The sequence below is a fragment of the Carex rostrata genome, chromosome 7 (genome assembly GCF_964058835.1).
Source record: "Carex rostrata chromosome 7, lpCarRost1.2, whole genome shotgun sequence".
Classification (NCBI taxonomy): Eukaryota; Viridiplantae; Streptophyta; class Magnoliopsida; order Poales; family Cyperaceae; genus Carex; species Carex rostrata.
Genome location: NC_135924.1, coordinates 1148730 through 1171493, shown reverse-complemented (window position 1 = coordinate 1171493; position 22764 = coordinate 1148730). Strand labels below are relative to the sequence as shown.

At 33.6% G+C, this 22764-nt stretch overlaps 3 protein-coding genes across 11 annotated transcripts; 2 read left to right on the top strand and 1 right to left on the bottom strand.

Moving 5' to 3' along the window:
• Positions 1-1403: 1403 nt before the first annotated feature.
• LOC144557365 (receptor-like cytosolic serine/threonine-protein kinase RBK1) lies at positions 1404-7705 on the top strand. Of its 4 annotated transcripts, none has more exons than XM_078305930.1 (14): positions 1404-1692; positions 1779-1823; positions 3038-3148; positions 3549-3701; positions 3840-3992; positions 4125-4268; positions 4669-4815; positions 4930-5301; positions 5767-6021; positions 6125-6279; positions 6508-6587; positions 6686-6821; positions 6910-7059; positions 7277-7705. In XM_078305930.1, exons 1-14 carry the CDS (start codon positions 1677-1679, stop codon positions 7442-7444), a joined length of 2085 nt encoding a protein of 694 aa, XP_078162056.1. In that variant the 5' UTR covers positions 1404-1676; the 3' UTR covers positions 7445-7705. The 4 variants fall into 4 exon arrangements, with proteins under 4 accessions (XP_078162056.1, XP_078162057.1, XP_078162058.1 ...); XM_078305931.1 differs by having other exon boundaries at positions 3038-3152; positions 3553-3701; XM_078305932.1 differs by lacking the exon at positions 1779-1823.
• Positions 7706-9125: 1420 nt separating this feature from the next.
• Positions 9126-11285, bottom strand: LOC144557244 (ALA-interacting subunit 3-like). Its single transcript, XM_078305791.1, has 7 exons — positions 11018-11285; positions 10814-10872; positions 10637-10711; positions 10373-10495; positions 9896-10267; positions 9508-9797; positions 9126-9404 (listed from the first exon to the last, which is right to left on the bottom strand). Exons 1-7 carry the CDS (start codon positions 11103-11105, stop codon positions 9350-9352), a joined length of 1062 nt encoding a protein of 353 aa, XP_078161917.1. The 5' UTR covers positions 11106-11285; the 3' UTR covers positions 9126-9349.
• Positions 11286-13772: 2487 nt separating this feature from the next.
• ALDH5F1 (aldehyde dehydrogenase 5F1) lies at positions 13773-21892 on the top strand. Of its 6 annotated transcripts, none has more exons than XR_013512570.1 (21): positions 13773-13929; positions 14071-14184; positions 14651-14750; positions 14987-15035; positions 15266-15353; positions 15555-15665; positions 16358-16420; positions 16980-17090; positions 17531-17596; positions 17684-17761; positions 18476-18553; positions 18795-18861; positions 19111-19196; positions 19291-19323; positions 19600-19632; positions 19790-19890; positions 20108-20193; positions 20431-20537; positions 20713-20790; positions 21278-21367; positions 21713-21892. XR_013512570.1 is itself a non-coding variant. In XM_078305790.1 (21 exons), exons 1-20 carry the CDS (start codon positions 13861-13863, stop codon positions 21314-21316), a joined length of 1557 nt encoding a protein of 518 aa, XP_078161916.1. In that variant the 5' UTR covers positions 13773-13860; the 3' UTR covers positions 21317-21358; positions 21713-21892. The 6 variants fall into 6 exon arrangements, 2 of the variants coding, with proteins under 2 accessions (XP_078161916.1, XP_078161915.1); XR_013512571.1 differs by having other exon boundaries at positions 21278-21372; XM_078305790.1 differs by having other exon boundaries at positions 21278-21358.
• Positions 21893-22764: the final 872 nt, after the last annotated feature.

The window sequence follows — 22764 nt, the reverse complement described above, 5'->3', positions numbered from 1 at the left end:
ATTTTACAAGGGATAAGAATTATTCTCTTATCCCTTCCCATTTTATTCCCTTGCCTGATACATTTTTTAATTAAGAGAATTAAAACCTACTTCGATAGGTGTTTAAGCCGTATTATTAATGACTTTCGAGTATATGAATAAATTATAAATATTAAGTTTTCAATTTATTGAGTCATATAAAAACCAAAATCGGAAAGTATTAAATTTTTCATGCGTGTAGATATAATAGTGTAGATTACATGTAATTATTTTATTTTGATATATACATTTTTGAATTTTTGTTATTAAAAAATTGAAAATAGGAGACACAAAAAATAAAGGTATTTGAACCTTTGTCAAAATATAATACATATAATCTAGTTTCAGAAAAGAAACGAAGAAATTTATAATTTTTTTCAACTATTGAAGTATTATTTTCAAACTTTGTAAATATTTTTGGAAATACTTTGAAAAAAATAATAATACCGTCGTACCGATTATACTAAAAAATATATTCGAAAATTGTTGGATGAGGAAAAGGTAAAAAAGAAGTCTTTTACAAGATGATCAATAGTTCAATGTGCCATATCACAATCACAAATACAAATTTTGACGATGCTCCATTTCCTCTGTCCAATTTAATTTTTAGTCCTTCTTGAAGTTGGTTTTGTTTGAATTAAAATGTTGTAATTGCTAATTTGAAAACTTAAAAGGACGCACCCTATTATTTTATAATTTTACATCAACAACAATAAAAGTAAAGCTCATATAACAATGTAACTCTATTGGATGGAACAGTGTTGTAAAAAACGTCTGTTTAAGCCGATTGATCGGCCGATAAGTCATCGGCGGTAATCAAACCGTTACGGATTTTTCTGATTAATTGGCCAATTATTCCCAATTAATCACTTAGCGGTACCATGTAAGTCCGATATCCGCATACTGTTATATACAACACTGGGATGGAGTGACCATTTTGATACTGTTATTTCTTAAAGAATCACCAATGCAACAATTTTCTTAAAAAATATTCCGCAAGTTTTTGGTTGTCAAGATGTAGCCATAATATTCGACATTGACAAGGACTAAAATGTAAACAAGCAAAAATCCTTGGAGAATGATCCAAAACAAAGAGACTGTGTCTGTCTGTGACACTGTGTGTGTACTTGATTTCACTAAAATGTCAATTTACTTGATTAGGAGAATTGATGCTTCAACTGTTATAATTACTGAATCCATAATTCCATATCATATCATATCATATCTTTTTGTGTATCTCTACAAAATTACAATTCCTTTCAGTTTCTGGCCCAATTCCACTGTACCAACTATGCATCCTATAGTGGGTCCCACGATTTAATACACATACCAGAAAAAACTTGACCCAATTCCAATTCTCTCTCTCTTTAATTAGAGAACCTCTTTCCCTCTCTCTCTCTTGAATTTTCTCTTCTTTTGAGAATAACAGAGGCAGCCTAAACATATCTCTGAATGGTTTCGTACTAACAAAAAGCTGTTTTCCTCTCTTATCACTTCTCTCTCTTTCTCTCTCCCCAACCCATATTCTTTTTTTCTTCTTCTTTGTAATAGGAGGTATATGCTTCAATGGTTTTTATCTCCTAGTAATAAAGTTCTAAACTTTCTCACGAAGAAAACATAGGTGCGACTCAATAGAGAACAAACCCAAGGTACAAAGAATGGCTTCCCAAAGAGGTAAACCTTTTTTTTTTTTTTTTTTTTGAGATTGCTATGAAAAAATATATTTTATTCTATGAATAAAATTTCTATGTTTTCTCCAGAGACAGTAGAGGATAAAACCTTGGATTTCTCCAGCACTGAAAAAGGTACTTTTTTTATGTGCCATTTTTTTTTTTGGGCATTTTCTGGAAGCGTTTCTGAGTGATGTTTAGAGTGATTAATGGAAAATGTCAACTTTTAGAGGAGCAAAATTGAAAAAAAAAAATCTAGCAAAAAGTGTGGCAGTATGTTTTGTAATTAAAGTTTTAATCTGAAATTGAATGAAAAATGTTAGGTGCGTTTGGATGCTCAAAGAATAGAGCTATTCTCAGAATAGCGGAGCTATTCTTAGAAGAGGGTCATCCAAACGTGAAACGAAGATTAAGAATAGCTCCGGATTAGCTCTATTCCGCTATTCCGTGAAAACGTTGGGTTAGCGATTTAGCACCCGCAAGAATAGCGATTTAGCACCCGCTGGCCTTTGCTATTCCTAACATACAATCCAAACAACATTTCTACAAATCCGGAATAGCCAAAGTTAGTGCTATTCTTGAATCTCTTGGGTTAGCACTATTCTCAATCACTAATCCAAAAATCGCTATTCTTGAGCTATTCCTTGCACGATCCAAACGTACCTAAGAGAATATCTGGTACATTCCTTCAATCATTAAAATGTCAGATATACCCTTCACAAGTCATACGCCTCTTAAATGTATAAAATAAAACTAAATAATTAATTTTTTAATACAACTCTTTTATGTTCAAGCTTTAGAGAGATTTCTGGGTATTAGTAGGTAGTTTACCAATCAAATTTTTGAGGAGTATGGTTGCAATTTTTTATTAATAATTTATTATTTTTCACATAGCTCTAGGCTAGTCATGGAAATACTCTATTTGAGATGGAGGCATGGAGCACATAAGAAAATATAATAATAATAATAATAATAATAATAATATTATGTTTCCAAGAATTTGTTCTCCAATTTTATATTAGAGACAATTTGATGTGTCCCTTAAAGAATCACAAAGTAGTGTCTTGTGGTCCATATTCTCTAAATGTAATGGAAAAATCACTCATGATATTACAAGCCACTAAAAACTAACATTCAAATTATAATCATATTTGATAGGGCCCTGTGATATATTTTATTATTCATATTGGAACAAATGAGTTCTAATTTTTTTGTTTTATTAAATCAGATGGGGTCTACGTCAGTATTGGCATATTAAATCAGATGGGTTCATGATTTTTTATGATTTGTGAGGAACAAATGCAATTATACCGAGGAAAACTAAAAATAGCTTTTACTTTTATACTCAGGAAAAATGGAGAAAGAAAATATTGAACCGGATCATGATGAAGGTAACACATCAAGTATTGGCACGGATCTCAATGCTGGCATTGAGAAGTTAATAGGATCAGAAAGTCCGAGTAAGTACTACAAGCAAGGAAATGAATTAAAAGATTGAAGTTAATTATTATAGTTTTTTTTTGAGGAAAATGTTCTCTTTCTTTTAAATTCTGTTTTACTTTTCCACCTTTCTTTAAGAGAAGGTGATTCAACTTCATATGAAAGATAAAAACTAGCAGAAAACGGTATTTTCCCTTCGTATCTGGAAAACATGTGTATGTTTTTCCGCCGTGCGATATCCGGACAAAACTTGATCTTTTAACCTTGAAGTAAACCTGAGAGGAGGCCTCATGTAACTATACTCCAAATAAAAAACAAAAAATTATATATGGATGTGATGCTGTTTATGGTCATGTTACTCACGCCATCTTGGATGAACACTTTAACACCTTTTTTTTTTCTCCCAATTTTTGAATGCAGGTAGGGAAGAGAAACAAGAAGATTCTGGTTCTGTTGAAGCCTCTCCAAAGAGGCCACTGGATATAACCATAATGAGTAGCACGAGTTCTGATGCAGACACTGATCTTGATGCAGTCTCATCAATAGATCAAGCAATTGATTCACATGATTCAGGTTTGACAATTTCTTATTATGAATATCTTCTAACTGGCACCTATTGGTGCTTTGCACAGTACTTGATCTTTCTTATTGTTTAAATTTTGTTGTTTAATTTATTTCACACATGTTTTTTCTCCCAATTTTTTAATCCAGGGAGAGAAGCAAAACAAGAAGCTTCTGGTCCCTTTGAAGCCTCTCCAAAAGAGCCCCTTGTAATAACCATAATAAGTAGTACGAATTCCGATGCAGACACTGACCTTGATTCAGTCTCATCAATAGATCAAGCTATTAATTCGGATAACTCAGGTTTGACAATTTCTTTATTGAGAACATATTCTAACTCGCACCTCTTGGTGCACAGTACTTGATCTTTCTAATTTTATTGTTCAAATTTTGATGTTTGATTTCTTAAAAACCTGTTTTTTTCTTTGAGAGAAGCCAAACAAGAAGATTCTGGTTCCATGGAAGCCTCTCCAAAAGGGCCACTTGAGATGACCATAATAAGTGGCACGCATTCTGATGCAGACACTGATCTTGATGCAGTCTCATCCATAGATCAAGCTATTAATTCACATAAATCAGGTTTGACAATTCTTTATTAAGAATATATTCAAATGGCACCTATTGGTGCTTTGCACAGTACTTGATCCTTTTTTTTTATATATATTAGTTTAAATTTTGATATTTGATTTGTGCCTACTAGGATTTTTTGTATTGCATTGTGTGATGTTAAGGTTTGCATCTTTTTAATTGAATTTGTGTGTAGAGAGACAAGGCCAGCTTAATTTGTTAAAAACCAGAGCTTCCATTATTGCCCTTTATATAACTTAATTTCGTTCCAACTTTTTCTCAAAGTGCTCTTGGAAAATAATTAAACAAATATTATTTTATAGCACACTCTTACCCTCCTTGTTGATTAATGATTCCTTTATTTATAAAATAAAATATGTAGTCATTATTACTGTATGCTTTATTTACGTAGTGAAAGAAGAAGACCAAAGTTCTGAGCCAGACCCAGATGAAAGCTCCTACCAATCTTCACCACATGCAGTTCTTGAAACAACTGGTTCGAGCATCAGCACGGATTCCGACACAAGTGGTATTGAATGGCAGAGTCTGAACCATAACGGTATTTTATCTTTTTCTTGTTGTTGGTATTTCAATATCTTATTTTTTTCACATGAAGTTATCTTTTTTTCCTCCAATTTATGAAAACATTTCTATACATTTGCTCTGTAAACAGAGAATGAAGCAAATCCCAAACAGGATGCCAATGCCACTCTTGACACATCAATTAGCACAGCAGATTCTGACACAGCAAATGCCGAGCAACTCCTCATCTCAAGACCTAAAACAGCCCGAGATGCGTCTGGCCAATGGAAAAATTTGATAAGCGGCCTGATGCTGAGGAAGAAGAAACCAAAGTCAAAGTCAATGGTGCGTGCCGAGACGTTTCCCCCAACGACCCCAAAAAACCTGAAGTGGTGTTTGGAGCGTATGAAAAATGTGAGGGTGGAGAAGATGGCGGCAATAATGCCGGAGGAAAAGTTCAGGCCCTCTTGGAGGAGTTTTGATTATCAAGAGCTTGTTGATGCCACCGATGGGTTTAATGAAGGTACACTTTTTACTATTTATTTAACTCATTCAATTTTTATTCGCTCCATATGCAATTAAGAATTCTTAATACTGTTGAGGGGATTAAGAAACATTCTCATCTCTGTATTTAAAAGATTGATTTTAGCATTGTAGTGAATGAGAGAAATGATAAACATTTTTTTTCAAACCATGAATTAAATCATTATAATTTTATACTCGGAATGTGTACGAATTGTTGTTCCTAATATATTCACTTCAAAATGTAGCTTCTTTGACTTTGTATGTAATTGGACGCTGTTTCCAGTGTACGAATTGTTTATCAGTATGGGTACCTTTTCTATTTGACAGTATTTTTTTGGAAAAAGTATTTTCTATTGATAAAGCTGCTAACTTGTAAATGCCAAAATGACAAACTCATACTGGAAATTGTTAAATTTGTAAAGAATCCTGAACTTGTAATAATTCCTGTTTGAAACTTGAACAGAAAATTTGCTGGGTAAAGGAGGCCATGCAGAGGTATACAAAGGCCGGCTTCCAGATGGACAACTGGTGGCAGTTAAAAGGTTGACCAATGGAAAAAATGAGGAAACTAGGATGGGTGATTTCTTATCGGAGCTGGGAATCATAGCACATGTCAACCACCCAAATGCTGCACAATTATTGGGTTTTAGTGCTGAAGGGGGACTTCTCATGGTCTTGAAATTCTCTCCTCATGGAAGCCTTGCTTCTCTTCTCCATGGTAATTATTTTTCTTCCATTTGGTCAAAACTACTCCGTTATGTGATTTGATTTTGCTGGGAAGCAACATGCCGGTGAGGCGGTGATAACAAATGTTTTTTCAGGTTCAAAGGAAGGCCTGGATTGGAAAATTAGGTATAACATTGCTGTAGGCATAGCTGAAGGTCTCCTTTATCTACACGAAGGGTGCCACCGTCGCATTATCCACAGAGATATAAAGGCTTCAAATATACTCTTAACCGGTGATTACCAACCACAGGTAACAGGAATTTCGTTTCCCGATTGATATTTTTCGGTTCATTGTGCTTAATTTTGTTGTTCCCTTGTTAATTCAGGCTTTAATTGATTAAATCTTATTCCAAATGATATTTTGAGAAAAAGTGACTTAACCTCAACATTACTAGTACCGAGACCATATTGGTATTTTTCAAATGTATTATCTCTGTGTGAATTTCGGATTGTAATAATCAGATATCTGTATGTGTAGATATCTGATTTTGGACTCGCAAAATGGCTTCCAGACGAATGGCCTCACCATATTGTTTTCCCCATTGAAGGCACCTTTGGGTACATATGAATTCAAATCTAATCTAATCAATTATTATTATTTTTGTCAGTAATGATTTTTCTATCATGAAATCCCTTAACAGTATGTGATAATTCAGGTACTTGGCACCTGAGTATTTCATGCATGGGGTGATCAATGAGAAAACTGATGTATTTGCTTATGGTGTCATTTTGCTTGAGCTCATTACTGGTCGAAGAGCGGTTGATTCGTCTCGTCAAAGTCTAGTCATATGGGTACATTCCTACTTTCTTTTGCTTCCTGTTGTGTGCTTTATACATTACTATTTGAGGTGTAATGCATCTTTCCCATCTTGTGATGTAGGCAAAACCTTTGCTTGATCAGAACAAGGTGAAAGATCTAGTAGATCCGTCTCTAGAAAATGCGTATGATATGAAAGAGATGGTTCGCTTACTCATGGTGGCTTCCATGTGCATTCATCACACCTCCACTGTTCGCCCTAGGATGAACTCAGTAAGTCTTTAAATTATAATCAAAGAACTATATCTATATCTTGATTAGCAGAGTTGTAGACAGATTCAAATCTTAGCGCTTTTTGATTTTGAAAAGATGTTAAAAACCTGAGACAGTTTAAAGTACCAATTGGCCAGCATTGCTTATTTGCGTGGCATGCCTGATGAACTTTTTTAAATTTAAATTAAATTTAATATAGAAAGATTGAAATTGACAGGTAGTGAGACTTTTAAAGGGGGAGGAAGAATCAGTGGAGTTGACAAGAGAAAAATGGAAGCCAAAAGTGACAAGGCCACCAATTGTTGATGCTTGTGATGCTGATGATTACACATCATCACGGTACCTCAATGATCTCAATCGGTACAAGCAACTCGCTTTGGAGTGAGTAGCATTGCCAAATCTCCTCAAAATAGAAATTGTCAAGTCATTTTGTGGGTTAAGTTAGTAGGTAGATGAGATGAGATGAGCTTGGATTTGTATATGAATGAGATTTGTGGTGTTGGGGTTGGGTGTCTTAGAAGGCATCTTAAATTTTGTAAATATTCTTAAGAGAGAGAGGTTTTATCTGATGCGAATTGCTTTGGGATCGATGACAGTTTTGTTTACAAAACCCTGCTCTTCTCAACGCTTATATCGTATGCTTTAGCATTGTTGTTGTTATTTTTTATGATCAGCGCGAATCTAAATGGAGATTGCAGTTTAGAGGTTGAAAATTTAAAAGCAGCATATGAGCCAGACTATATATATGTACTAAAACCAGGGACACTACTGTTAGTTTTGAATAAGTAATTTATATTTGCTATTTGCATCACACATAATTTAGGACTTATACAGCAGCTATGATGTATTTGTGCAAATTAAGAAATTGATTTTTGTTAAATAAAAGCCAAGTATTGAGCAACTACTAGCAAAGCAAGCACGAATCTCAGTGCAAATAAAATATGGGCTATTGAATCTACACCGGTTATTAAATTGGTTCTTGTAGACCTTTAATTTGATATTTTCCTTGACCACTATAAAATTGACTTGAACAATTTGTTTCTTTTTCCTTATTTACTCTTAATTATCAGACACATATTTGGGTATGTTTGGTTGCAATTTTAAAATAAGCTAGAATAGTAAAGTTGACATTTGCCTCTAACAAGTTTAAAGCCTAGTTAGCACATTCATTCAAATTTTCATTCCCTTGCAATTCCTTGATAAGGCATATATATAAGCACCTTAATTGACAGAAACAAACAGCCGAATAAGAAACTAATATCAATTCTTATACTGTTAATAGGAATTTGCTGCATTACATTATTGTAATAAACTTAAAAAGCAATTCAGAACTAGAAAGTCTAGAAGAGTGATATCAATTCACTAAGAAAGACTGAAGAGAGACCAAGATTTGGACCTACAGAATTGAGTGCCTTGTTTAGTTGTTCTTAATTATTTCACAAACCTAAATTTAGCCAGCACTGGACCTATATATATATATATATATATATATATATATATATAGGGTCTGTCTAAATTGCTGCTTGCAGCATTTCAGCAGAGGTGCTGCCGGGGCTATATTTAGCCGTGTGATGTCCAAACAACAAATCCAAACCGTTAGATGTTTAATCTATATTATAATCTACTTGGAGACCAAATTATATATTTTTTGGAATTTTTTTACCATATATTAAGCTGGTTTGAAAACCGCTGATTTCAGTAAATTCTTGCAGCATTGAAATCAGCGATTTTTAAACCAACTTAATATATAGTAAAAAAAAATTTCAAAAAATATAAAATTTGGTCTCCAAGTAGATTATAATATAGATTAAACATCTAACGGTTTGAATTTATTGTTTGGATATCACAAAATAAAAAAAAAAACAGCGGCAACACTGCCGACAGCAAATTAGCCACAACCTATATATATATATATATATATATATATATATATATATATATATATATATATATATATATATATATATATATATATTTATAGCACTTAGCCACTGACATGTCTCTCAAATAATCCTCATCTTTTATAGCATACATTTATTGACGTCAAAAACAAAGAGATACTCGTATAAAAAGTAATCACACAACGGTATATAATTTGTTAAGCTAAATTACATATGCATTAAGCAACAAATTCCTCAAAAATAGAAGCAAAAGAAAAAAAAAATCTTTGCATGATAAACACCAAATTTTTACTACATCTTTAATATGGGACAACATTTAAAAAAGAAAAGAAAAGAAATACAAACTAAACCCATGAAATAATACAGCACGTGTACAAATGAAGATTGGCTCAACGGCCAGCAGGATTTCTATTCCAGGATAAGTAGGCGGGATCTCCAAGCTTCCTGCAAATTAACATGGGAATAGTATTAATTGACAAGTGAAGAAATTAAGAGCACTTGCATTGCTATCTAATTCTAATATAATGATGCACAAAAGAAACCATACCTAGGTTTGATGAGGTATAAGATGGTGAATAACAAGGCAAGGACGAAGCAGAATCCACCGATAGAGAGGTAAGCAAGACCCAAAAAGTCATTTTTGCCCCCGAGCCAGCTGGCAGTTGAAAGAACAAGCTTCTTCTTGCCACTAAAACTGTATGTATTGTAGTTGTTCTCCAAGTTGATAGTTATGGTATCATTTTCCTTTAAATCCACCTCTATTTTGCCCCACAATTTTCTAAATGTTGGCAGCGCAGCCGTACGCATCCACACTATCAAGTCCTCTTGGTCGCTCAGCTATCAAATATATATATACACATACATGTTTGTTATCAAATCATATGAAATGTTGAGAGAGAGAGAGAGAGTTGTAAAGCAAAGCAAAGCATACATACCGGCTTGTTAGCATCCAATGTGCCTCCACCAATGAGGGTACCATTCTGAAAGTTTTTGGGGTAGACATCACTACCAAATTTGTGGTCACGGTCACTTTTCCAGGAGATGTGTTTCCTATTGACTGTTATGTTCTTTCCATCTCTGCTAAAGCTGTACGTATCATTGAAAAGACTCCATGCAATCAGTCCACATGGCACTATCGGCTTACCATCAGCAGTTGTTTTCTCAGGGTCACAGTTACTCGTTTCGTTTGCCTCATTTTTGTTTCTCAGCTGTTGGTCGCTTCGACTCTTCACATACCTTCTATGATTCTGATAGAAATTATCCAGCTGGTAATACACATAAATAGGCTGATTCATGTCCTTTGGAATCTACAAAATGTAAAGAGAAAACAAAATGTAAGTCTACTGAAATAGGCAATAGTACTAAATCTTTTCAGGTTCAAATTTCCAAAATAAATAAATCCATTAAATTACCTTAACTGTCCTTGTGCAATTTTTGTCAATATCTCGATTTGTAATGAAAGCAACTTTGTCATCTTTGTGAGAAACATTTTTTGGTAAACATTCACTGTCGTACCGATCTACAACTTCAACAACCTGTCAATTGAGAAATAACCACTCAAATAACATATTGCAATCATATATGTAAAATAAAGTATGCACAGAACCTAGAGAACTTTGAATTAAATTTACACATAAATTAGAATAAAGCAGTTGTTAATGTAAATGTAAACATACATCTCTTGATGCCAATAAAGACGCAACACCAATGGGGATGAAGATAACACCTACAATTGTAAATACTGAAATGACCTGTACAATTAAAAAAGCAAACTCTAAAATTAGTCACCTCTAATTGTTACATTTTAAAGTAAAAAAAAAGCAATAAATGAATTGAATGTTTCTTATATTTACCCATTTTGGAGTAAGAATTGGTTTACAGGCTGGGAGTTCCTGCTGTGTAAATTTTGAATCTACACAAGATTCAGCAAAAAAAAGTCAAATTGATTGCGCATAACTAAAGGCAGCTATCTAATTAGGGGAAATAGAAAAAATAGCAAGGCCTAATGATTACCAAAAATAACAAGATTAAAGTAAAGAAAGAAAGAAAGTATGTACACTTAGGTCTTCTGGAATTCCTTCTGAGATTGGCGGCGTCAGCAGATCCCGACGCCGAAGCAGCGGCACTGCTATTGGTATGGTTCATCGAGAGTCTCCGATTCTCCGATTCGATTGTTTAGTAGCAAGAGATCAAATAAAATGCTCAGATTGATTGATTGAAGAAAGAAGAAGGAAGAAGGAAGAAAGAAGAAAGAAGAAAGAAGAAAGAAAGAGAGCAAGAAGAGAAGTAAGAAGGAGAGATTGATTGAGCCGACGGAAACGACCATCGAGGTCTTGACAAGAAAATACCATCTACTACATCATACACCCGGTCTTTCATTTAATGCAAACATTTTCTTTGGCGAGGAAAGAAGACATAAATTGAAGTATTACGGTATACTGTACACCCAGTGTAGGTAGTACCGTAGTAGCTGTGGCTATATATTTTTTTTTTCTAGACTAAGAAAATGTCAACCAATGAAACGCGGCTACAAAAGAGAAATTCAAGCCAACAAAAGAGAAGAGAAAAGCAGAAGAAGGGAGACCTGGCTCTTATGGGAATTTTCTGTTTTTTTTTTTTTTTTTTTTTTTTGTTGAATTTCTTCAGAATTAGCACTTAGAAAATTAAATATAATAAAATTTTAGAAAAATAGCACGATTTTAATTTTTTTTCGAAGTTTTAAATTCAATTATAATTAGTGCGGTGGCACAAGCCCTTGTCTTTTTTCAGAGAGACACGGGTGTGCTGGAGTCCTTTAACAAAAAAAATCATAATCATACAATGTTTATTAATTTTGGAATTAAAAATAATTCACATTGAAATTAAAAACGTTTTTAAAAAGTTGGCCAACAAAAAAAAAACGTGATCACATTTTCAAAATCAATATTTTTTTTTTAAATTTGATCAATTTTCGATCTTCTGCTAATTGGAATTTGGGCAGATTTAAGCCTACTTAAAAGAGAAATAGGAGATCTAGAGTAAAATTAAAAAAATAGTTCGAGTTTAATTTGTTTCAAAGTTTTTAATGCAATCATAATCACACGATGAATTGTGAGCTCAATACAGTAGCACAAATTCTCATTTTTTTTTTCATAGAGATGCATATTTAATTCTCGAAAATAACATCTAAAAGATGCTGAGTTGTACATGAGCCCTTTAATAAAAAAAAAATAATCACATAATGTTTATTAATTTTAGAATTAAAAATAATTCACTTTGAATTTAAAAATGTTTTTAGAGTTTTTGACCAATAATGAAGAAAGAGAAGATGCAAAAATACTTGCGCTTATCTATCTAGAAGTCTGATCAGTTGAAAATTGAAAATTTCTTATATTTTTCTCGTCATGGGTCAAACCTCTTTACATCATGCAATGGAACACCTGCTATTAATTATCATATTCATATTCATATACCAAAGAAAGCAACGCAAAGGAAAAAAAAAAATCATATTTAAATGGCTGCAGCAGACCTCATTTATACTGACAAATGAACCAATTAAAAGCCTTTCCTATGCTTTTACCAGACAGATCTAGAACCACCATTCAGTATAGATTAAAGAAAATTAAGGCCATTTAATTAACAAGTACATAATAAATATATCATTAATGGCCTATTCGGCTGTCAAGCGGGAACGGGAATGAGCTTGAATTTGACCAGTGTGGTGTTTGCAATTAGATGAGCCATGCACTGATGTATATATTAATTTGGTTTCATACTATCCTGATTGATTCTTTCTTTCATTTACCAAAACATATATGATAGTTCATGGGGCAGACACTCTGACAAGTGACCCCACACAAATCCACTGGCATCAAAATTAGATTAAGATGGAAAGGAATGACGTGGATTTCACTCCTAAATTTAATCACTTTTTTTTTTTTTTTTTTTATCTAACTACTAGTTTTATTATACTACACACCAATTTGGTCTCAATCATTCATGACAGTATCTAATTTGAGAACCAGCATCTCTTCCCAATTTGTTGTAATTGGATATTAGTATCATTTACTGGTATCCAAAACAGTACCAGCAGCCACTGCGTTTCACAGTAACAGGAGCCACCTTCTAATTTGTTGAATGTTGATTTCAATCCCAAATTGGTGGCAGCAATCTATGAAGCAAATTTAGTGAAACACACGACTAAGTCTGCAAGATAGAACACCACCCACCGCTCATTCATAAATTAACAAAGTAGAAAGAAGCTTGAGTGCGTATATCTCATATTTTGCGTCACCGACGTGTCCGGTGCCTATTCGGGGGTGACGTAGGGGCCAGATTATTTTAGCTTTGAGATTCGCGCAGAACGTATTGTAACGGTTGAGATTTTCCAAAAAGTCACGCAAAATATGAGATATCTCAGAGGATGCGAATTCAAGAAAGTAAACTGGCCCCGCAGCAGAATTCGTATTCTCTGCGTTAACTCAAAAAGGAATCTTTTAAGTTAATGCATTTAGAACGTCCGATTGGATTTAAGATTCGTGCGAATTAAATCCGCACTAATATTAAAGACCTCTATGTTTTAAACTGGGGCGGGATGAGCTCCGTTTCCAATCGGACGGTCGATGTGCGTTAACTAAAAAGATGCTCTTTTGAGTTGATGCAGACGATGCGGACTCGCCGCAGCCCCGGTCCTACCTTTAAATGGGCCCAAAATTGAAGGCCCATATATATACCAATGCCAGGCCTATACCCAGGCCCATATATACATCACATATATAATTCACATCACAATTGATTCAACGATGCAGATTTGAACAACTGGGGAGGAGGAGGAGGAGGAGATTTGAAACGAAAAATCAGTGTCAGTCAGTCAGTGATAATATAAAATTAGAAGAGAGAGACGAATTGAATCCTGAAATCCATGGCGATGCACCGCGTGGCTCTCCATGGCCGACACCTCCTCACCTCACCTCACCTCTTTCGTCGCCACGCACTTGTCTCTTTCTCTCTACCTTTTTCTCTTTCATTCAATACAATACAATTTGTTTGGCGGAGCTTATCGGAGCTCACCTCACCTCCGCCATTCAATTCAATACAATACAATACAATACCCTTTTCTGTTGATTTACAGATGAGCACGGAGCCAATGGCAGTGCTTGATAGGATCAGAGACTCGGGTCTTTTAAAGACTCAGGGTCTTGTCGCAGGAAAATGGATTGATTCTTACGATGGCAAAAAGATCGAGGTCATTTATTTAGTCTTCTAAATATTTTCCTTAATTGCTATTCAAACTGTTAATGTTTAATTCAATTTACATAATTAGTCTTTCATGTCACTCATACTGTCAGGTAATTAGTTGAATTGTTCAAATTGATTGCTTGGGACATGACATGTCTTCTCTTCTTATCTGCAACCAACAGGACCTTTTCACTAGAATATTTACTGTTTTGCTTATCCTTATAAGCATGATATAATGAAACCAAATAAAATATAAAGAAAAGGAGGAGTTGTCTCATACTCAAATTTATACATGCTCCAGAAACAAACAAAAAAACCTCTTTTAATCACAGAAGAATGAATTTCATTGCTTCGCCAGTATCAACAAAATTACTGGAACTACTCACTTTCTTTTATTGTTATTGTTCGTTATTGCTTTATTATTAGGACTGAAAATTTCCTTCTTTTTTCCTTTATTTATTTATTTTACATAGGTACAAAACCCTGCCACTGGTGATGTTATTGCAAGTGTTCCATGCATGGGGGCCAAAGAAACTGCCGATGCCATTTCTTCAGCATATACTACCTATACTTGTATGTTATTTCCATTCTTAAACTCTTTTTTTCCTTGTACAAATGGATCTAAAATTCTAACTAAACATTGAAAAATGACCTCGTTAAAAGAACGTGTATCAGCATGTGTGGAGTTCGCTCCAGTTTTACAAACACTAAAAAAAAAAAGACAAAAACAAACCAACAAACATGCTAAAGTCATTGTTTTAATGCATTTTCATAACCTTCTTTATTGTATTTTTTTTGTTATATTTCAGCTTGGAGCAAACTGACAGCAGCTGAAAGAAGCAAATCTCTGAGAAACTGGTATTACATTGTCTGGTTCTTTTAAGGAAAAAAGGACTTTGGGGTGGTTTTATTCATCATGTCCTCCCCTTACCTTTGTAATTATCAATTATATCTATGAATAGAACTGTGGTAATATAGTTAGTATGAGTATATTTATTAGTGATTTACTATGTACTGTAACTCCTAAATTGGGTATATGCAATTAGAAATTATTTTTTGGAAATAGTTGATGCTTTGACTGTTTCAAGGTATAATCTAATGATTGAACACAAGGATGAGCTAGCACAACTAATCACACTTGAACAAGGGAAACCTCTAACGGAAGCTCTTGGTGAGGTACAAATTGAATTCTATTAACTCTATGTAATAAGCTTTGCTATCTTAACTCTCTAGTGCACAATTGCATGGCATTTGAAGGTTTTTCAGGGACATGGAAGTTCTCTGTGTTATCTTCCGCTAATTTGGAAAGTGTGATAGGCCTATGAATGCGCTTAGTTAACACATGGCTGTTAAAATTTTTACTGTCTCCATCTGTAGGTAAACTACGGGGCTAGCTTCATTGAATTTTTTGCTGAGGAGGCAAAACGTATATATGGTGACATTATCCCAGCTCCATTATCTGACCGTCGGATTCTTGTGCTAAAACAGGTTGTCAAACTGTTTCTTATCTTCTTTTCTCTTTCCAGAATTTTTTAGAAAATGTCTGTAATGATTAAAGGTTTTACTGGTAAATGTAAAAACTCTTCTTTTTCCATTTTCTTGTTGGGACTAAAGCATCTTTTTAAGCCCATTTTTAGAGTCCACTTTAAACTGGCATGATCTATTAGATGCACTGCTCATAACATGCCAGTAGTTCATGCAGACCATTCATTTTTTTTCTTTTAACTGAAATTACTTGCTTGTCAGAAAGTTTTTATTAATAGTCTTGCTTTGCTGGTATTTTCTTGTTGGGACTAAAGCATCTTTTTAAGCCCATTTCTAAAGTCCACTTTAAGCAGCCATGATCCGTTAGATGCACTGCCCATAACATGCCAGTAGTTCATGCAGACAATTTATTTTTTCTTTTAACTACATAATACTCGCTTGTCAGAAAGTTTTTATTTACAAGTCTTGCCTTGCTTTGTTCTAACTTCTACGAGCATTATAGAATATTCTAGGTTAACTTGTGTTACAACTACATATTTTGATCGTGACAAGTTCAACTACATGTATTATAACTGTAGACAAGTATTTCTGCAGCATGTTACATGGATTATGTTTCAAGTAATTTTTTTAATTCATGTTTACTTCGATGTGTAATGCGTGTTTTTAAGAATTTTATTTTTTAATATTTCATGCAGCCTGTTGGAGTTGTAGGAGCGATAACTCCCTGGAACTTTCCTTTAGCAATGATTACAAGAAAGGTGCTTGGCTACCTTTTCTCTTTTTATTTTTTTTTTGTGTGAGTGCATAGTGCGTGGGTGGGGTGGTTTCAAATAATGGAAATTAACTGATTCAATACAACCTTTATAAGTCTTCTTAAGATTGAGTCGAGGAACACTGTAGCAGAGTTCTGTACTGCACTGGTTATGTCTGTAGCTTTGGTTTCTATGTCACAGTTACTATTTTGTTTCCACATAGGCCTGTCCAGCACTGTTGCAAATTTAATGGTAATTTGGAGTCTTAATTGGTCTAACCTACAAAATTTTGGTCCAATTTTACAATTAAGCATTGAATGATGCTTGATTAGCAATTAATTTGGCTTCAATTGAACATCTTTAAGGCCATACCATACCATACCATTCTATTATGTTCTTGAAGCAGCTGCTGGTATAATATGCAAAACATTAGTCCGTACCATATATTTCTTATAGTGGGTGCGTATTTGTTTCTAATTTTTAACTGTCATGAAAGTTAGTACCAAGGTGAGAACTCTTTTTTTCGTGAAATTTCAGCTATGGCTGTTTTTCTTTTTAATTCTAGGTGGGGCCTGCATTGGCTTGTGGCTGCACTGTAGTAGTTAAGCCGTCAGAATACACTCCCTTGACAGCTTTGGCTGCTGCTGAACTGGCGCTTCAAGCTGGAATACCGCCTGTATGATGTTTTAGTGTTATGTTCTTTTTGCTTTAGTTTTCAATTTCATTGAAACTGACTGTGCAAAATGAGTATTTTCATGCACACCATAAACTTGTAAACTACAACATTTTAACATTGTTTCAGAGTAAAACGGTGAAGTAAACATGATAGTTTGTTAATAGTTGGAAGAAATATGCGAGAGGTGAAAGTAATATTTGAAGCTTGACAGGGGCATGCAAGCTTTTTTTTTTTGTTAAAAGTGTAAAAACTTGTGTGTTAGAAATGGAGGCAAAGAAGAGAAACTGTAATACTGTTTTGTCAACATGTTTTACAGAAGTGAACTAGACAAAGAGAAAATAAGAAAGTCTAACATTGACTTCTAGATATATATCAAAATTTAATAGAGAAAGCAACAATAAGCCTGAATATAATTTGAATATTAACATCTTGAAACTCAGGGGGCACTGAATATCGTAATGGGGAATGCTATTGAGATAGGTGATACTCTACTGAAGAGCACTCAGGTTTTTTTTTTTTTTGTTAGTCTTTTGCTTTTGAAATTTTTGTTGAGCTACATTGTTGGTGATATTTAATATATGCTTGTCAATTAGGTGAGAAAAATTACATTTACTGGATCAACAGCTGTTGGGAAAAAGTTAATGGAAGGTTCAGCAAGTACTGTAAAAAGGGTAATTCTTTTATGTTGACAGCCTTTATGATAACTTTGCTTTCTTGCTTGCCCAGAAATAATAGTGCAAATTTGAGTTATATGAGCTTGTATGAATACATTATAATTGATTCTGCAAATAGTACACTGCATTTTCTTTGGGGTACTTGCGAACTGTTTAAATAAAAGTTTATGTTTAAAAGAGAGAGAGACTGACTTGAGCCTGACTTTGCCTTGACTCAATGAAAATCTCTCTGTACAGCTGAACGGATTACCCTCTCTTTGTTTTGCTCAATTTGGATTTATTGGAAAAATTGGCTTATTACATGTAGGGGTAAAATTGTCAAGATTAATAATATAGAAACATTTAAGCCACATTTGTCTAAAAATTCAGTGTAGTTTGTAAATGCCATAGATGGGTCCTTAAGAGTTGGTTAGTACAATGTGCCAATATAAAGAGAATTTGGTGTATTTCATGAGAAACCTAAATTTATTGGTGCACCAGGAAAAGAGAAACTATAAGTCGGATTTTCATTTGAGATAAGGTTGATTGTGTTAGCTTAAATTGTGGATTCTGATAGAGCAGAGTTGACAATGTGTCCAAAAGTGGAATAAATTAATATATATGATGCATTGGCCAAAAGAGAAAATTTTGCTGGAAGTTTAGAAGAATATTTCCTTTTTAATTTTTTTGGATCTTTTTGAAGTAGAGTTGTATCAAATGTAAACATTTCAGATCTCCTTGGAACTTGGTGGTAATGCGCCTTGCATTATTTTTGATGATGCGGATATTGATGTTGCTGTTAAAGGCAGTGTAAGCAATATAATAATGACCTTTTTATTCAAACTATGGACAGACTTCTTAAATCTTAAAGCTGTTCTTTATATTCATCCTTGAGCAAAACTTTGGTTAACTGAATTTTCTGCAATGGATAAAACAGTTAATTTAATGAAACTAAAAATGGATTTCTAAACATAGAAGTTGCTTTCTTTTATCTTTCATTTTTACTAGTATTAATTTATGTTCATGACTTAAACATGTGTAATGTTCTCAGCTCGCTGCCAAGTTCAGAAACAGTGGCCAAACATGTGTATGTGCAAACAGAATTTTGGTACAAGAAGGTAATTTTACCTTTTTTTTGTCCTTCCAGTAAGCCAGTTTTACTTTGCACTTGTCTTTCTTTTTTCATTTGATAATTTAACAATCAAAGGGTGCATGGAGGATTGTTGCGGCTTACTTTAAGGCCGATTGAAGCTTAATTGCACAATTATGGTGTATCAGTTCCAGACTCAAAACTGTCCTTTTGGGACAATACGTTGTACACATGCCTTATTCATTATCCTTTAAATAAACTTTTAAACTTTTTTTAGGCATTTATGAAGAGTTTGCAAATGCTTTTGTTAAGGCTGTTCAGAATATGCAAGTTGGCAATGGCCTTCTAGAAGGCATATCTCAGGTATTACTCCCTCCATGCCATATTACTCTCTCTGTAGATTTGTATTATTCAATTATTTGCCACTTTTAATCGATTATGCCATATTACTTTGCAGGGTCCATTAATCAATGAAGCTGCAGTACAGAAGGTATGGCATTAAATTTCCCTTAAACCATCTATTGTTGATTTTAGGTTATGCAAGCCCAATGCCCAATAGCTAACAAGGCCATTTGGGCCACTAAATAGGATTTTCTATGGTAAATGTTCAGTCAAATTGTTAATAAACTACACATATTAAATGTGGTAACTGCAAACCTTAGTTGATTTTGGTGTAAATGATTGTCCCTACCAGGACTTGAAGTCAAACAGAATATACCTACATGCCTGAAGACTTTCTAATATCTACATGTATGTATTTGTATAGGTTGAGAAGTTTGTCAATGATGCAACTTCAAAGGTAACTTACTTTTAATGCCAAGCTTTAGCAGCTTAGTTCATTGTTTTTCTAGTCTAGTTTTTTTAACTTTGCAAGTTACAGACAATTGTTACATAAATACAAAATAAGGCCTGAAAACATTTGCAATGTTAATCACATTTTAGCTTGCTTTCCACAGGGGGCAAATGTTATTTTAGGAGGAAAAAGACATAGCCTGGGGATGACATTTTATGAGCCTACTGTTGTCTCCAATGTTAATAGGGACATGTTACTTTTCAAGTAAGAATATTATCTCGATATTTATGTCGCTTGTCAGAATGATCAGTCTTGGTAATATCTCATAGGAAAAAAAAGAGAGTAAGAGACCTGGTTAAGAGGTAGTTGGTAATGTCTTGAATCTCTTGATTTTATGCATAAATTGACCCACCTCTCACATTCCAAATTATATTTCAACATACTTGCACCTATCATTTAATTTTCCGTTCAATTTGTGTAGGGATGAAGTGTTTGGACCAGTCGCACCACTTGTACCATTTAAAACTGAAGAGGATGCTATAAGTATGGCTAATGACACTAATGCTGGTACTTAACTCAATCATATTCTTTATGTAAATTATCAGTTCTTTGTTTTGAGTGTATATGATTTAAGTACTTGGTATTGATATCAGAGAATTAAACAAGAGGTACCCCTTTTGGTTCTTCACTTGACAAGTGTTTGATTTTGAACGCTTCACTTTAATCACTCTGAAACAGCCTCAATTGATCACTTGGCAGAAAATATTTTTCTCAACAAAATTTTGTTTAATATAAAAATTTCAGGGTTGGCCGCATACATATTTACAAAAAGCATACCTAAGTCATGGCGTGTATCAGAAGCCCTTGAATATGGTCTTGTTGGGGTTAATGAAGGGATCATCTCTACTGAGGTACAACCATTAACATTCTTTCTGTACACATCCCAGCATTTAATTATGATTTTGCATGTATGATGGGGCAATCTGTTATCTTGAATTGTTGATATAAAATGTCTAATTGCTGAGGTGAGAACGTTACTCTAAAAGGGTACTCATGACAAGTTTTAATTCTGTATTAAAAATCCAGGTGGCGCCATTTGGAGGTGTGAAGCAATCAGGTCTCGGCAGAGAGGGGTCTAAATATGGAATGGATGAATATTTGGAGGTTAGTGCATAATATTTTATTTTCTTAATATCTCAAAGTGAAAACCTTAGCTCTTGTCATTATTTGCAATGAGGTAACTGCTTCATTTAGGATTTCAAATTTAATTCTTGCACATTATATGTTTGGAAACCCATTGGTACTTAAAAAAAATCAATAAATAGGTTGTACATAGTTGATAAAGTAATCATAATTAAATAGGCATCATTTTTCTATAGAAAATTGAATCCAAATTTAAATCTCACCTAAATTATGCTTGAGTCTAGTTTATGTCAGAGAAACATTACTTTGTTATTTCCATGTAGTCACATTGTCAAAAGTCAAAATCAGTGTTGCCAAAATTCAGCTAATACACATTCAATAGTATCTGAGTGCAGTATCGATCAAATTTGAAATGAAGGTGCTTGCTATGATCACTATATAAAGTAGGTTTCTTTTTCTTTTGCAAGAAGTGGCTTTCTACATGCATCTGTTTCTCTGTCAATTTCAGGTTAAATATGTGTGCATGGGTAACTTGAAGGGTACCTGAGAATTTATGACAGGACACAGCAAAAATCGTTGTTTAATAAAGGTGATATAGGTAAGGTAGAAAGAATTGATGTAGATCTAGATTTTGGTACAAAAATTGCAAGTTTATCAGATATATACCAGTACAGTACCTATTGGTATGATACTGCCTTCCCTAGAGCCAAAGCCAACATATGCTTTGATTGGGCAATTAAACAAATTGGAAAACATCTTTCATTTTAAGGCTGCTTCATGTCAGAAAAACCCTAGTTTGACAATAATGCTTTGATTGGGCAATTAAACATAAATTGGAAAACATCTTTCATTTTAAGGCTGCTTCATGTCAGAAACCCTGATTACTAAACAATTTCATGAAGTTACAACTGATTACTAAAGGATAATTCTCTAATTGATGCAGGTAACTTCCCTGTATTTGAGCCTAAAGCACCTTTCAAATAAAATATAATAAAAGTTGGGTCTATGAGTTGTAATATATCCAGGCTTTTTTTTTTAGTTTTCCAATAATAGCCTTTTACTCTGTAAAATTACCCTGTTACTTGGATTTAGAGCTCTTAGTTCTCAAGGAAAATCTTGTTTTTATTTGGTGCAAGAACATTGCTGCCTGTTTTTATTTGTATTATGCAAGCAAGGCTATAGGTTCTTTTTGTTTCATTTAATTTCTCAATTTAAAAAAAAAGATTATAAAAAGATGATATAAAATTCAAATAAAATTATATGTGAAAATCCATCCATACATGATAGTGTTGTTACTTTTTGCCATCCAATAAAAAAAAATTAACCGGTTCAGATCTTTATGTATGCAATCATAAACCTGGAGTATCAACATTGAGTTTACCACCAACAAAACTCAAGCAAGATCCTCTCGCTATTATTGCCCTATCAAATTTCAATGGAAAAGGCGATACGATACCATTGCTTTACAACCATGCATATCATATCTAAGTAGCTGCTGCTGCTGCTGGTTAATGTCAAATTTCAATGAAAAAGGCGATACTATTAATTGCTTCAAGACAATGTTTGTTTCCTTAAAAATATCAAGTACAATTGTCACTTTGTTAGGGAAAAATGCATATATGGTTAATTATTCTCTTTTCTGAAAGTACATAATTTATCTGCTGACTTGAATTTATGCATGTAAAGCACTATTTATAGTTTTTATAAGAAAAGTTGTTAGGGACCTTCTTTAGAAGTCATAATACCTAATTAATTAGACAACTAAAACTAAATGAATACTTAATTACTCATAAATGCTGACAGTATTAATCTTAGAACGTGCGGCATTTATATATGCAATATATAGGCTTAGTATCATTAGTTGGTGATTATTTAACTTGATAATTATTTGAAATCCAATTTTTAATGTTGATGTATAGTGTGGTTTTTTATGCACGCACAAATTTTAATTCAGAAATGAATTTGTTGTGCTAGATGTGTGGACCCATGCCAATG

Bases quoted from the DNA above. Each gene is read 5' to 3' on its own strand.
- LOC144557365 (XM_078305930.1), top strand. The intron at 6,588-6,685 runs GTACATATGAAT...GTGATAATTCAG, and splicing joins CCCATTGAAGGCACCTTTGG to GTACTTGGCACCTGAGTATT. The intron at 6,822-6,909 runs GTACATTCCTAC...CTTGTGATGTAG, and splicing joins GTCAAAGTCTAGTCATATGG to GCAAAACCTTTGCTTGATCA.
- LOC144557244 (XM_078305791.1), bottom strand. From the start codon at position 11,105: ATGAACCATACCAATAGCAGTGCCGCTGCTTCGGCGTCGGGATCTGCT. The intron at 10,873-11,017 runs GTACATACTTTC...AATCTTGTGTAG, and splicing joins GAATTCCAGAAGACCTAAGT to ATTCAAAATTTACACAGCAG. The intron at 9,405-9,507 runs GTATGGTTTCTT...GTTAATTTGCAG, and splicing joins TTATACCTCATCAAACCTAG to GAAGCTTGGAGATCCCGCCT.
- ALDH5F1 (XM_078305789.1), top strand. From the start codon at position 13,861: ATGGCGATGCACCGCGTGGCTCTCCATGGCCGACACCTCCTCACCTCA. The intron at 17,091-17,530 runs GTATGATGTTTT...CTTGAAACTCAG, and splicing joins TTCAAGCTGGAATACCGCCT to GGGGCACTGAATATCGTAAT. The intron at 20,538-20,712 runs GTACAACCATTA...TTAAAAATCCAG, and splicing joins AAGGGATCATCTCTACTGAG to GTGGCGCCATTTGGAGGTGT.